At 31.8% G+C, this 16758-nt stretch overlaps 1 protein-coding gene across 1 annotated transcript; it reads left to right on the forward strand.

Annotated features, from left to right (window-relative positions):
- The first annotated feature begins 4189 nt into the window (after positions 1–4189).
- Positions 4190–16087, forward strand: LOC123675890 (WD repeat-containing protein 46). Its single transcript, XM_045611446.1, has 9 exons — positions 4190–4311; positions 4343–4360; positions 4486–4823; positions 10414–10816; positions 10927–11162; positions 13409–13576; positions 13641–13962; positions 15762–15872; positions 15929–16087. Exons 2-9 carry the CDS (start codon positions 4352–4354, stop codon positions 16007–16009), a joined length of 1668 nt encoding a protein of 555 aa, XP_045467402.1. The 5' UTR covers positions 4190–4311; positions 4343–4351; the 3' UTR covers positions 16010–16087.
- The last annotated feature ends 671 nt before the right edge of the window (positions 16088–16758 follow it).

Consider the following 16758-nt stretch of genomic DNA (forward strand, 5'->3'; position numbering starts at 1 on the left):
GGCCTATAGATCTGTATAAGAGTCAGTCTAAGTTTAGGAAATCGCACAGCTGCTATTTCCGTCACCTTTTCTATAGCTAGACGTGATAGATCCAGAAGTTCTTTGTACTGTAAATCATCTCTTACTATTATTGCTGCCCCACCATGACAAGATGATGTTCGACAGAACTTACCGGCGATATTGTATCCAGGTATATAAATCCTTTCAATCAAGTCCTGCGATAGCCAATGTTCAGAGAGCGCTGCTATATCTACTTTTTGTTCGTGCAAGAAGTCTGAAAAGATTTCAATTTTATTTCGCAACGACTGAATATTCAAGTTCGTCAAAGTCAGGTATCGTGACAACAAGGTTTCATCTGGTGGATGCGCTACTCCCTCGAAAAAATGTGAAACGTCTGATGGTTACACCATTCGGCCAATTCTCGCTCATGTATAACTTCTCTTTCAGATCAAAGTCCCCACCTATTTTGAAGGACAGGCTTTTTGCATCTTGTCTTGCACTGAGTCTTTCGATAATAAAGTTGCGTCCTGGAAACACTAATTCAAGATGTTTTTTTATTGCTTCTTCCGTAGTATGCAACTGCACCCTGCCAACGTGAACCCATATTCTCTGCTCAGTACCGGAGAAAGCATCAGGGTCGGTTTGTGTTTGTCTCGTTCCTTTTATGAATTTGGGGAGGTTCTGCTTGTCCTTTGTTGGTTTTCTGAGTGGAACGATTTTAGTGCCATCTGTCGATTCTTCTTGGCTGATACTACCTTCATTCTTTTGATTTGATATTTTATTGACTGATAGCGAACAGATGTCTTCCGATTCATTTGTACCTCGTTTGTTTTTAAAGGATACAGGTTTCTTCCACATTGTCCCCTGACTTGAAATTGTGTTCGCTGATGTCACTTGTCCCGATGGAAGCGGTGATTTGTTTATTCTCGCTCCCTTGGATTGAATAGAATTTTTTCTATAAGAGTCAAATTTTTCCAAAAGGTCTACTTGTTTTTTTAATATGGAAATCTTGTCACTCAGTTCGGTGATCAGGATATCTTTCTGTTCGATGATTAAATTAAGGTATTTAGATTCTTCCTCTGATTGTTTACTATCATCGTTTTCTCCTATTTTACTCATGTTCATTTCCTCACAACATAATTCTTTCAACGACTTTTCATAGAGAGATTCATTCAAGTTTGTACTTACGCTACTGTAGTTGGATTTGTCGTGTTACGGGTTGCATATATCGAACACTATTGACTACCCAAAGTGAATAAGTAACTCGATAACAGATGGCGCGGAATCATGAGCTATAGATGGCGCAGAATTAATACGATAATTCATTCAGTGGCGTGGTTGAAAAGGGGTCGCATGACATTGCCAACAATTTTTGTTATTATTAAGTTACCACTACATTTGAATATTCGAATAATTGCGTTTTGCATTACGATAAAAGTTTGAATGATCACTTAACTCACTATTCAGGAATAATTAAAACAAATTGATAGATACAATTGAATTAAAATTATTCGAATAATAGTAGAAAGTAGTTTTCATCCGAAGAAATATGAATAGAATTGGGATATAATCAATGAAAAAAATATAAAAAGTGAATATAAGATTCAAACATATGAATTTAGCAATAAAGAGTTCTAATAATAATAATATAAGATTCTACATTCGAAATGTAATGCCGTCTTTTTAATCGTTTGCAGAGTTTTTTCATTTGAAATCTTGCTTTCCTGTTCCCTATGCATTGTGATCTATATAGGGGCGGTGGAAGAGATACTGGAAATTGTTCTGCATCGCAAGACAAGAAAATTCCTTCTAACAAAATTCAGTGAGGAAATGAATAAATTAAATTGCAAAAAAAGACTAAATATCCTTATTTTATAATCTCAAACTTGCAATTTTCTAATCCAGCTTGATGAATCAACATAAGCTAAAAACGATGCACTTATTTACCATTAGTTCGATTTATAATGAGAATTTTCACAAATAATTACTACCTATTTCAACAAAATTGAAAAATAATACAAAGGATGAATAAGAATATTCCTATTCGTAATATAAGACGCTATGATTGTTTTCCAACAATAACGCAAAGAATGTTGATCAAAAAAGTTTTGAGGCAATAGGTCCCTTCTCAAATGCTGGATAAATAACAGATTTAGAAGAGATCTCGCAGAACTGATGTTAACCAGAGAGTTTAAATTAAACACGGATAACAACGATTCTGATTTGAAAAATCATTTTCAGTTCTTTCTTCGTTAATGGTTGAGCTTGGATTTAATAAAGTAGCTTATTTACTTTTTAAAAAACTGCACAGCACTTAGAGTGGCTATTTGCTTATATGTATAGAAGAACTAAAATTCCATCTGTCTCTACCAATTCTTGAACTTTTCTTTATAAAATTTCTTTTATTTGACATTGAAACTGAATTTTCCAATTATCAAGTTTTTTCCTTCATTTTTACCAAAAAAGATTTATTACTAGGAAACCTCTAATATTTCAAGCTTCTGATCTATATAAAAAATCCATTGATATGTTCAATCCACAAACTACAACCCGAAAATATTCATTTCAATTTTAAATATAAGGTAAATATAAAAATAAAACATGATTTTATTTATTTTCCACATAATTGAGATATTTCAATATAATTTGGTTGTTCAAGGTGTACTTTTCTTCAAATATTCATAAAAACATGGGCTGATATTTCGGTCAGAAAAAATTATTACAGACGAATAATAAAATACATAACTCGAAGAATCGTAAAAGGTTGGGAAAAAATGATCGAAACCAACTGTCATAAGCTAAATATAGCTTTTGATAAATTTCATTGGAACTTACGACATTAGGAAATTAATGTTAATAGGAACATACCTATTCTCACTAAATCTGTAACAAAACAATATCAATCGAATATTCTTACAAAAATACATTCAATTGCAATATCGCTATTCCGGAAAATGGAGTTTATTCCATTCATTAATCCTGAAAAAACCTAGAGATGCCATTTCATGACGACTGGACGTGATTAGTGATTTAATGATAACTTGTAGCATTGTACTTGTTTATCCATAGTCTATGTTTATCCATGTTTATATATATAGTATATGTTTATCCATAGTCTATGTTATCCAATGTCTATGTGTTTATCACAACACAAATACCATAGAGTAAGAACATACTAGTTCTATGACATATACTCGCCACTGGCGTAAATGCTTATTACCTCGCATATTACAGAGCAGAAGAAATATCGAAATATAGAAATCTTCTGACCAATCTATTTCAAATATTTCAGTTCTTCAAAATAACACCGATTTTTTCAGAGGGCTCCACTTTACGGACCAATTTTTGACAGTAAAATTCGAGTAAAACGTGAGTACAACTAGATAGCGCTCAACATCAACAAAATCGAAAAAAGCACTACACTGGCTTACTATCCTTTCCTTATACTATGGTCTTAGTTCTTAGGACTGGAGCATCAATCCACCATTATTTAATTATTGATTATTCTACATTTAACGGTTGTGTATTTGAATAATATTGAATTGTGGTGAAAGCTCTTTTACTGGAATTATAGAAGTAATGTATGAAAGAAATCATTGAATGAACAAAATTGTTCAATCATCAATTAATTATTAATAATGATGTATGTTATTTATTATTAATTGTTATTAAAAAAATATTCACAGAACAAATATAATTGTATGAAAAGATTGTTCAAGGAAATTGTTTACATAAAACAATAAAACATATATTTTTCAAATAATTATGTATTTGCTTTTTGATGCAATAAATAAATATATTTTTATGTGAGAAAATAAAATAGATTAACCTAATTATTTATTTGAACTGTCGTTGAAATAGCATAAGAAAATAACATCACGCCATGCAGACAATTATAGTTTTCTTATATTAATTCACAGACATTGAAACCATTATTTCGTTGAAAAAGCGTTCGTAAACTCAACGTAAATCTGTAATTCAGCATAAAATGCAGCGCTCTTTCTCCAACATTTTGCTGGTACAGAGCTGTCAAGCGCATCTCTTTCGGCGCGTTCGACAGCGCTGACTTTCCGAACTCGCCTCACCATGAATTCGGCCCACTCTGATTACAAAAGACATGCCCATTGTAAAGAATAGAAGAAGAAGATAAAGCAAACTTGAAATCTATGGGCAAAGAAGGTTAATCTGTCTTACCCATAGATAAGTTTGTCTATGGTCTTACCCACATACAATATCTAACCTACAAGCTAAAAGCATTTGTTCCAAATAAAGTTCGTCGTGAATAGATTCAATAATTTTTCTTATTGTTATATTTTCATCAAAGATTAATCCCTAATCTTTGATTTTCATCATGGGAAAGGTAACAAATAATAATTCGCTCAATAATATTTCCATTTGTGTTAAAAAAGGATAGTTTTTTCAAGAATCATATTAAACAGTGTTATTTACGTTTATATATGTATATATATATATATTTGTTTTCAGCTTAAGAGATACTTCCCAGATAACGATAGCGGTACAAATCAAGATGTAGTCGTTCACAAGGCAAATTTGAATAAAATTCATGTCCAAAAAAATAAATTTAAGTCTAATGCAAGAAGTTCGAATGAAACAAAAAAGAAACCTAATCCAAACCCAAAATATAAAGGGCGTATCCCTATTCCAGATGCAGTGTTGAAAAAATATGATAAAGGAGAAGGAGTTGATCAATCCAGCATCAAAACTAAGGTACATAGGAATAAAATTGAACGCAAGGAGCAGAATATAAAATTTGCCACTGAATTGGCAGCAAGAACAGAAATATTGTTAACAGAACAAGCAGGGTATGTATTGCAAATTGTTGTAAACCTTAGAATAAAAAACATAGATATAGGGATTCGGTAAGCCATTACTAACAAATAAAATAACAGATGTAGTTAATTTAAAATATTTTTCAGGCCATAACCTATTATACCATATTTGTCTCAATTCATAGGTTTTTCCTAAAAAAGCACACTTCTAATGTCCCATTGTGATTGAATGTTTTGTAATAATTTGTATGTAATTTGTAATTGGTAATTAACGTAAAACGGAATATATATATATATATATATATATAGTCAATAGAATTTTCTTTATTTGGAAGTGTCAGGTTTTTAATGAAGTTATTTATTTAATATAAAAAAAAAATATATAATTATACGTTTCGGAGAGACTCTCCTTCTTCAGTAAAAATGATTCATTTGATAGTTTACAATATAAAATATGAATTAAAATTGAACCTGTAAAAAAACACAAACATTTAAAATAGTATACACAATAATTTACTTCACAAAATAAGTTAATTAAAATAAATGTATCTCACCTTCAATTTCTCGTCAATTTACAATATTGGAACGTGAATGTCAAAGTCAGTCTTCTTTGGTATGTGTCACGTTTTAGGTCTTGTCTTCTTCTTTTTGTTGTGTCGGTTTTTTAAGGAGTGGTACATAAAATTGACTGAGTTGTTTTACGTCTTGTCTATCATTTACTGTTTTTTCCAAGTTTGATTGTATGTGTATCATCTCCCATATTTCTCTCTGTCTTCGTCTTGGCTCTATTGTTAGTATTTTTGTCTCGTCATAGTCGAATTCATGTTTTTTTGTCTTTTTATGTTTGTTTAGTGTAGTAAAAAGACAAAAAAACATGAATTCGACTATGACGAGACAAAAATACTAACAATAGAGCCAAGACGAAGACAGAGAGAAATATGGGAGATGATACACATACAATCAAACTTGGAAAAAACAGTAAATGATAGACAAGACGTAAAACAACTCAGTCAATTTTATGTACCACTCTTCGAAAAACCGACACAACAAAAAGAAGAAGACAAGACCTAAAACGTGACACATACCAAAGAAGACTGACTTTGACATTCACGTTCCAATATTGTAAATTGACGAGAAATTGAAGGTGAGATACATTTATTTTAATTAACTTATTTTGTGAAGTAAATTATTGTGTATACTATTTTAAATGTTTGTGTTTTTTTACAGGTTCAATTTTAATTCATATTTTATATTGTAAACTATCAAATGAATCATTTTTACTGAAGAAGGAGAGTCTCTCCGAAACGTATAATTATATATTTTTTTTTATATTAAATAAATAACTTCATTAAAAACCTGACACTTCCAAATAAAGAAAATTCTATTGACTATTGAAAAGCAGGTAAATAACATAATCAAAATATATATATATATATATATATATATATATATTATAAGTATTTTTTCTTGTATATGTATAAATATAATACATACAGGGTTTTTCAAGTTCGACGGCCTATTAGACATTTTTGGAGAATTTGAAATCTGAAAATTCGGAATATGATATTGTTCATGATGTCCTATTCAGCTAAAATATTTTTGAAGCTTCGGCAGTTCCGGTTATACAAGAAATGAAAAAAATTTTGTTTTCATTTTATGTCTTAAATATTATCAAGATTTCTATTTTCAATTACTCCTTCCAGAAATTATTGCGTTAGTCCTTATATTTTTCATAATATTCAGAAAAAATCGAAAAAAAGAGAGAATTTCTTTAGTCACAATTAAGTGAATTATTTTTACTGGGAATATCCTATGCATATACCCGATTATCTTTCTCGAACTAGAATGATGTAGGAATATCGTGCATATCTTGAACTTGAGAAATATCATCACAGGGTGTTTCAAATATTGTGCCAAAAATTGTGAACAAAATTTGATCATAACTTTCGATTTTCAAATTAGAACCCTATTTTTTTGTGATTTCATTGGATTCTACGGTAAAAAATAAGGGTAGTGTCCAAACATGATTATGCTCCTAAATTCAATAATTCCAGAGTTATTCGAGATTTTATGAATTTATGTATACGTAGGGTCAATTTCATTGAATCTGTTTCTAGAGTGCGTTTCAAAGTAGTATTCTATGATCAGAGAAATCAATAGCGTATTCGACTGCACCAGTTCGAATTAATTCGAGCTAATTATGTCACTTACCTCTACAAAAATTCGAATTAATTTGCACTGGTGCAGCCAGTCAAATACGCTATTAATTATGCAATTATTTCTAAGTGACAGGTGTATTCATTATTAAAGCTGGTAGATAATTCTACCTACCGGCGAACTTCGTATTTCGTAAAAGGCAATGAATGTCATTTTAACTTTAAATCAGGATTTTTATGTTATACAATGAATATTAAAATTTTATTAAGTTCAGTTATTTCAAGAATATTATATAATTAAAAAAATTGTCTCAGCCAAGTTTCAACCCTAAATGTGGAGTGGTAAAATTTAAAAAGTGGAATATATTCTTGTTCTATTTAATGAAATGATGTAACCAGTGGCTAAGTACAATTAAAATCAAACATTTAATGCAAACTAAAAATTAATAAAATATTTATAATTTTAATGGGAGGGATGTACAGGGTGGGCAAATTTCGATGTTTTAGCACTACAACTTTTGAACCAGAGGAGATAGACAAAATCTGATACCCACTTCTCGATCTCTTTTTCTGAGAAACTAAAAAGGGTAGTTTTCGTTTTTGGCCACCTTCTTTTGTTTTCGAGTTATAAGCGAAAATTGGAAAAATGGCGAAATCGAAAAACAGTTATATCTCCGCTAATACTCATGATAGAGCTCTGAAATTAAAACATTATACAAGCACTTTTTTACGTAGAATCCAGTGGCGTGCTTGTATTTTCAAAAGAGTTTTTAATTACGAAGCTATGACCCAAAGTTATGTTTTTTTAAATGGGAACACTAGATTTTTGTGCCATTTTCTGAAAGCTTAATTTTTCCTGATTTCAAAAATATATAACATCGTATGATTCGGATCAATATAAATAATAGAAAATGGCCAAAAACCTCTTTTCACCTAAGAGTCTCAATATTTCTATGGTTTCAACTGTTGATGAACACAGAAAACTTGAGCTTTCTATAACAAGAGCAGTATCCTTCCGTCAATCTGATTATTTTTATGCTTTTCACTTATTTCTACAAAATTCGAATCTAGATATGTTTTATAAATTTTTTATCTAAAAATTGATTTGGAAATAACGGAGAAACCACAAGATCGAATTTTTCAATCGACAGAGTTGTAATGAGATGCATGTATCAGGAGATTATTTACATAGGTCTCCAGAATCAATACGCACAAGTACCAATCCATTTTAAACAGCATATGAAACAATGCATATCTGATTGAACTCAACATTTTAATTACGAAGGGACAAACAAGAAATAATATTTTACCTAATAATGACAACAATTGCACAATGCACAGTCGACACCTCTTCTAGATATTTCAATAGATGAATATTTGAAACTGTGTTCAAGCTACCTAGGAACCTTTTTCCAAGTTCGTTTATCTTTTCGAAACTATTTGTATAAAATGAATATAGATTCGAATTTTGTAGAAATAAGTGAAAAGCATAGAAATAATCAGATTGACGGAAGGACACTGCTCTTGTTATAGGAAGGCTCATCAACAGTTGAAACCATAGAAATATTGAGACTCTTAAGGAAAAAAAGGTTTTTGACCATTTTCTGTTATTCATTTTGATACGAATCATACGATGTTATATATTTTTGAAATCAGAAAAAATTAAGCTTTCAGAAAATGGCACAAAAATCTAGTGTTCCCATTTAAAAAAACATAACTTTGGGTCATAGCTTCGTAATTAAAAACCCTTTTAAAAATACAAGCACTCCACTGGATTCTACGTAAAAAAGTGCCTGTATAATGTTTTAATTTCAGAGCTCTATCATCAGTATTAGCGGAGATATAAATGTTTTTCGATATCGCCATTTTTCCAATTTTCGCTTATAACTCGAAAACAAAAGAAGGTGGCCAAAAATGAATACTACCCTTGTTAGTTTCTCAGAAAAAGAGATCGAGAAGTGGGTATCAGATTTTGTCTATCTCCTCTGGTTCAAAAGTTGTAGTGCTAAAACATCGAAATTTGCCCACCCTGTACTTGATGGGCTGTAAAAAAAAAAAATTTTATATTTGAATTCCGTTTTGTTAGGAATAAACGCAAATCTCCCCGTTTTATGATGTTCAGTCTACTTTTTTTATCAAGGGAAATGATATAAAAAGGAATTTTCCACTTCCCAGGATATTTTACGGGTATTTCTGCTTGCAGCCAAAACGTGATACCCTTCTTTAAATTTCACTTCCAATTCCTTATTAGTACTACTCAAGTAGCTCCTTTTGTAGTGTCACATTCACCACTTCTGTTTCATCAAATGGATTTGTTATCCATTTCGCCTGAACATGTCAGGAACTCCATCTGCTGCCACCGAAATAATCATTTCAGTGAATAGAATGGACACCTCAAAAAAATCACTAACTATATTAAATACTGATTCGTCTTTGGTATCCGTCTCCAGCAGCTCTTCATAGATTTCCTCCTCCATTCCATATTGAACATATGCCATAATAATGCTTCATCACCTGTGAAAGTTGGCTTGAAAAATGTATTGCAGGAAATTACACAAGATGACAAGATGTTTTCCATATCAGAGCTTATTTCATCAAGACATGTTGTACTAAATATCGCATGAGCAAGCTCTTACAGAAATAACGAAAAATTTTGTTTTGAGAAGTATTATTTTACTTACATTGTGTATAAATCCAAGCCAACATTTTCATCTTTACAATTGAAACGTGGACTAATTTTTTTTTCACACCACTGTGTACCCTTGTCAAGTCCTCCGTGACCCCTGGGGTTAACATGTACCACTTTATGAATCACAATTAAATATTACATCTCCATTCTATCATATAATTTCAACCTTATCTTTCTATAGCTATTTGTATAGACTTCAAATTCTATACTTTGGGGGTTCCTGAAAGCACGGTATAATGATATTTTCTGTTTAACTAGCTGGCTTGAATTCTCCAAGTCTTGATTGATTACAGATACAAAAAACTTTTCTTCTTCGCAAAACATTTCCAAATCTATCATTTCTTCAAGATTGAATGAATTATTCTATTACACCTGTAAAACAAATCAAACACAACAAATTCCTACGATCTAATGGCTTTCCCAAATATTGTGGAAATTGTCACAATCAAATCAGTTTAGTCCATTTTTGGTTCATCATAGATTTTCAAACATCAAATTAATTAGTAAACAAAGTTTTGTGAAACCCATTATATGCCTTTAAAAAAAATAATTAGATTATCGCGTACAGGCTCTAAAGCCTCTGCGAATAATGTTTATGATACAATAAACTACATTATTATTATTATTATTATTTGACCTCATAAATTTTAATACATGCACCTTTATGATTTAAGTCTTTCAAGATCAAAAACTTTTTACGCTCACTAAAGGTATCCAAATAACAAATTCCAAAATCAATAAATAGTATCCATTCATTGTATAAAACAAAATTTTTCAGATATCTGGAAGTGGATCCTGGCGAAACCACAGCACTTATTTCACAGAAGCAAATAGCAGAAAATGTTGATATTACATCTCAATGCAAACAATTTGATCTCAAATTGCAATTTGGACCTTATAGAGCTAAGTATACCAGAAATGGGAGACATTTACTTTTGGGAGGCAGAAAAGGACATGTGGCTGCATTTGATTGGGTCACTAAGAAATTACACTGTGAGCTCAATGTCATGGAATCTGTTCATGATGTATGTTTTCTGCACATAGAAACCATGTTTGCTGTTGCTCAGAAAAATTGGGTATATATTTATGATAATCAGGGAGTAGAGCTACACTGTATCAAGAGGTTGAATAAAGTTTCTAGAATGGAGTTTCTACCATATCACTTCCTATTAGCTACTTGTGTAAGTATATGCATTATTTGAACTATACATCGCTAAACTCATTTATAGATTTTGATTGAATTAGATCAGGTTCCCAGTATGATTTTCTTAATATAATATATATTTTTCAGAGTGATGAGGGATATCTCAGCTGGTTAGATGTTTCGATGGGAACATTAGTTAATCAGTTCAATTCAAATTTAGGAAAATTGTCTGTTATGACTCAAAATCCTTGGAATGCTGTTCTCTGTGTAGGACATTCAAAAGGAGTAGTTTCTATGTGGTCCCCTAACTCAAGAGAACCTCTTGCCAAAATATTGTGTCATGGATCTCCAATTTTAGGATTAGATGTAGATCCTAGAGGAAGGTAAGAAATTGATTTTTATTTAATATAAGGATATATGCCAGACATGTGGGTACCAATTAAAAGCAATTATAATAATTCACTATCAATAATTATATGGTATGTCATCATACACATATGACAATTTTGTCCATAATTCAAAATCTAAAAAATTTTAATTATGGACAAAATTGTGAAAATTATCTTTCTCACTAATGCTGAATAACTCACTTGATTGAAATTGTATTCATAATCGATCGTTACATTGTAAAGCCTTTTATATAATTAATATGAAACTTTTATAGCAGAATTTATCCACCCCATACAAGAATATTTGATATTTTAAATGTATGTTTCAATGGAAAATTCTTTTTGAGCAGTTGGTCCTTGAATAGATCGCTCTATCATTTAGTCTTTCATTCTGTGCTACCGTCCAGCCGACCATAAACATGATAACCTTTGAAGAGAACAACAATTGAAATCTTTAGGGTACATTCTAATCTCGGTTCATTAATAGGTGAAATTCTATTAGGGGTTCTGCAAATATTGTTGGAACTTAGTTCTCTTGATACCATAGAACCTCTGGGACTAGGAGTATAGTTGGAACACAAAAAAGATCGGTTAATCCAAAAAGCCAATATTTATTACAATAAATCCACATGTTGTAAAAAAAAAATTAAGATTATCAGTCACCAAAGCATAAAACCGTACAAGATGTGCGACAAAACTCTATCTGGAAGTAAACTGAATTAAAACGATGATATTCGTAAGGAACATAATAAATAGTAAACAACGGCGCTACGAGCGGTAATCGAATATATTTGTAACAATCCCTCCAATTTCATCTTTGATGTGCATAGGTTCTATCTCTATCCTGTTACTACTTCTGTTATCACATCTATAATTGGTAGCCTATCTTTTTTAAAATCTGTGTTAAAGTTTTGGCCTAAATGAAGAACTTTTGTGGTTATTTCAATATCAGTTTTATTTGTCACCCATCCCCAAGATTTCTTTTTGATAAAAGATTTCATCATACCTAATACTCGATCCGAAGACAGCTTGATAGATTGACTGAGTGCACCAGCTTCTAGGTAATTACTGAGAACATAAAGACAATAGCATATATCAGTGATCTCCTTCCATAGCTTGGTGATATGGTCATCACAGTTTAATGATTGATCAACAATCATTCCTAAAAGCTTGAATAGGAGGAGTAGGATCTGTTTAGATTTTTTCCTATGTACAGGAATAATATCTGCAGTCTTACTCTTATTAGAAGAATAGCTCCGTCATCGTTCGGCAAAACACGCACGCACCACTTGCTCCTTGGTCACGTTATCTATCAACCGATCGCACCTTACACCGCACGCTTCTCACCGGTGTGGATTTGCCGAATGCAGTAAATTTTATGTTAGAAAAGAGCGCTCACGCTCAATTTTGAAAATTCTATTACGAAATATTTGTCTTACTTAAATTTTAACATTAAAAATTATGTGAATTTAATGTTTTAATGACTATATTCATACGCCATAAGGTTTGAAGTGCTTTCCAGTCAGGTGCGTCTCACTCCAAGGATTGGCGCTATGCCTGGAACATGCCAAAACCAAACTGTCAAATTAAACGTAAACAAACCACCATTCAACAGTTGTTTCGTACTTTATGCAAAGCTTAGAACATTAATAAGAGGAACGGAAATCGCCTTGTAATTGATGCATTTGTTTTTATGCCAACATTCATCACTCCTTGTCTGACGGGACAATAACGCATAGCGTAACATAATTTGATTTACATATTTCAAAATTATCAATTCATGCTTAAAAATAGTTTTCAATGTGATTCATTCATGAAAATTCTTTCATGTTTCAAGAGGATCAATGATTTTCTCAGTTTAATGATTTAGCTATTGTGGATTGTGTTGGATTCCTGATAAAGCATTCAACAATCAAATCAGGATTATCCACGCCAATGCTCGCACACACAATCGGCTAGCTCGATTGTGATTGGTGACACTAAACCTCCATCACTCTTGTATTCGGGATCAAGCACAAATGTTTTTTCTCTGTTCCTTCTATCTATATTCTAAGATGCGAAGTAACGGTCTTCTTTTTTACTCACAGATGTCATTGCGTCAGGGAAAAGGGGAAGGTAGTGCAAGGGTTTGACGCTCTGCATACTGGAGCAGTAAAAATGCAGACTGGTACTGTTTAGGCAATAACCTTGGGTTTTTAAAATTTCATCATTTTTATCTTACATCATATCTCATTTTTTAGGTACATGGCAACATCAGATAGTAATCGTGAATTGAAATTATGGGATATCAGGCAGTTGAAGGGACCAATCCGTAAAACATATAGACTATCATCGTGTGCTACCAACTTAGCATTTTCCCAAACCGACATGTTGGCTCTTGGTATGGGAAATTTTGTTGAAATATATAGGTAAGTGGAAATAAATAACATGAAATTCTAGTATAAAGAATAAAATGTTGTCTAATTTTCTCAGGAATTTTACTGACTTGAATATATACATGAAAAACCAATTCAATTTTCCCGTGGGAAATATATCATTTTGTCCTTACGAAGATGTTCTCGGGGTTACAACTACAAAAGGTTTTTCAAGTATGCTTATTCCTGGGTCTGGAGAAGCCAACTTTGATGCATTCGAGGCCAATCCCTTCCAAAGTAAATCGCAGAGAAGAGAAGCAGAAGTTAAAGCACTGCTTGAGAAAATTCAACCTGAACTAATTACATTGGATCCTACTGTTATCAGTGAAATTAATGTCCCAACATTAAAGGAGAAGATAGAAGAAAGGTCAAAACTTTTGGTAAGATTACTATGTTTATAATTTTATCAGCTATAGCAATCATCTCTCCACAACACGTTATTTTCAATCCTTTTATCTTTCAAGAATTTCGCATATTTGAGTGAGCATTTTTCGAGGAAAAATTTTCAAATTATAGATAAAAGAATTTTTTCATAAAAGTGATGGCAGCTTCCATTACTATTTTATATGTTTTATATTTCGCTTATAACTCGAAAACAAATGAAGGAAGGTAGCCAAAAATGGATACTACTTTTGTTAGTTTCTCAAAATAAGAAAACGAGAATGGGGTATCACATTTGGTCTATCTCCTCTGGTTTAAAAGGTGTAGTGCTAAAACGTGTAAATTTGCCCACCCTGTACAGTATAGAGTAGATGATAAGGTGCAATGATTCAAGGTTCTAGTCGTTGTGATCAAAAGATGCGACTTTTTTCGATAACCTCAATCTTCACAGAATAGGCGACACATCTATTAAAATAGATAATTGCTCCAAGAATACTTCTTGTTCTTTTTCCGGATTGCAGAGGGATGTAGCATCTATGTTCCGTTGTTGCTCGCTTACGAATCAACTTTGTTATTTTCCTATAGCTAGCTCTGATTGTATTTTTTCGTCTAGATATTGGGTTAGCTACAATTTGACAAATTTTCAGTTGGGAGGAAATGACTGACTCCCGGACTAATAGCATTCATGGTTTTCTCAACTTTTCTCTTCATTGTTATTGGGGTTTCTGCCATTCGGACTTGAGAGGGAAAACCACTACTTGGCTCCTCAGTTTAAAACGAAATTCTTCTTATAGATCATCGAGTTTTATAGGGTTCTCACATAATTTCTTCAAATAATAACATACATTGTAGTGAATCAATATTTTTAATTTGCGAAAGAAAAAAATTTTTTTGGTAACTTCGGTTTTCGCAAAAAAATTGATGTTATGGTATTCCTACAAAGCACTGATGTAAAGGACAAGTACGCACTTCCTTTCAACAAGAGTTGAAAACTCAGAGGAAAGAAAAGATAGAAATGCCCTTAAAAGTAAATAGCGTTGTATTGTAATCAATATCAACAGTATGATGATAAAGTGAGATAGGAAAACAACAAACCTGCAAAATTGACAACTAGAGGTACAGTAAACATTCCAGTGGCGTAGTCAATTATTCCTTAATTTATTTTCCTCTGGAAAAATAGATCACGAGAAAGAAAGTGTTGTTCCCTCTTAATTTCTTATGGTCTTTATTCTCACATCTGGTATAAGTATTTCTCAATATGATCAGGTATTGGTCAACTACTCTTTGTTCAGAAAGTCCAAGTTCGTTGTAGGTCCGGTGAAATTTTCTGAACATTAATTGTCGATAGTGGATTTTATCCTCTTACATTTCTTTGTAACTCCATACTAAATACGCATGATTATTTCATTTATAAAGTTTGCCCATTCCTTGTGTTTTTTTGGAAGATATGCCTGGGTGAGTCGTAGTTGCACTTGCAGTTGGAAAAATTTGTGTTATTCTTCTCCTATAATATTGAATTTGTGGAGTCGTAATGTTTTATTTAACAGAATTCCTACCTCATTAGCACTCTGCCAGCTCCAAAGACTTCCTGATGAATCTCAGATAGCGGCTTTATGTTTCTATCCCTTGAATTAACCATCATTCATAGATTCCTTCATGTCGTGGAGGAGACGACCTTTAATCACTTTTTATGATCCGCAGAACAATACTGCATACTATTCATATATCAAATGCTTTTTATTTTCTTTGTTAATATTTAGTTTAGTTTATAGCCATTCAAAAGATTTTTTTTTTACAGTTCATTAAACCTCCAGTTGTAGAATATGAACCTAGAAGAAAGGCAAGAGGAAAGGGCGGTAGCGCCAAAATTGCGCAAAACAAAAAAATCATAAAGGAACAGGCCATGAAGGTGTGTATATATGAGTGTTTTCTATTATTTCTATTAATATGGATAAATATTTTCAGGATTTCATTAAAGAGAGGAAGAACAGTGTTACCATATTAAAAAAAGGAAAAAAGAAAGTGGATATTTTGGATCGATTTTGATCAAATTAATATAATGTGTTAACTTATTGGTCATTTTTGGAGATTTTGTATATAGTGTATATAAAATGATGATTTTAATCTGAAGGACTTTCATTTTCACTCTTTTCAAAAATAAAATGATAACAGTAAAAACAGTCGAAATCAGTATAACTAATGGAGATAGAGAGAGATTTGTTATATTTCAATCTGATCATGCTGAATACATGAGAAAAAGGTTATGTGCTACTAAGCTCAAGAACCGATAAAGCTAATTTGTATCAATAATAATGTTTATTCACCAAAGTAAACATAATAACATATTATTATATTATTATTATTAGGCATTCATCAATTTTTAATGAAAATCATATTGAAGCAATCAAATAATCATCTGTTTTCTCAATCAATCGCAGCAAGTAGTTACATTAGACTTGACAGGTCCAGAAAAAGTGGAATTTAGTGGCTTAATTCTCAAATAAACTAGTCTAATCTGTTTGTTGGGTATTTTCTCAACTTTATGTTATGATAAAAACGCTATTTGTTAACGAATAATATATTCCCTTCTGTGGTTACATGTATATGCTTATGCTAGTGGACTGTATAATAGACTGAATGACTTGCGTTCCCGCATAGACTCGCAGGGTGTCAAGTGGGGTTGGTTGCACATGGCCGCACAGTTTCTAGAAAAGTGTATGAAACCCATAGGCGGAGCATGATAAGGGTTCAAACTGATTATATTAATTCTAAACATACCGCCCACCTTGAAAGCT

This window comes from Harmonia axyridis, chromosome 3 (assembly GCF_914767665.1).
Source record: "Harmonia axyridis chromosome 3, icHarAxyr1.1, whole genome shotgun sequence".
Taxonomy (NCBI): domain Eukaryota; kingdom Metazoa; phylum Arthropoda; class Insecta; order Coleoptera; family Coccinellidae; genus Harmonia; species Harmonia axyridis.

What these genes read in the sequence shown, in the direction of transcription:
- LOC123675890 (XM_045611446.1), top strand. An exon ending in AAGAAAGGTCAAAACTTTTG is followed by an intron (nt 13,963 to 15,761) that starts GTAAGATTACTA and finishes TTTTTTTTACAG; the next exon opens with TTCATTAAACCTCCAGTTGT. An exon ending in TAAAGGAACAGGCCATGAAG is followed by an intron (nt 15,873 to 15,928) that starts GTGTGTATATAT and finishes AAATATTTTCAG; the next exon opens with GATTTCATTAAAGAGAGGAA.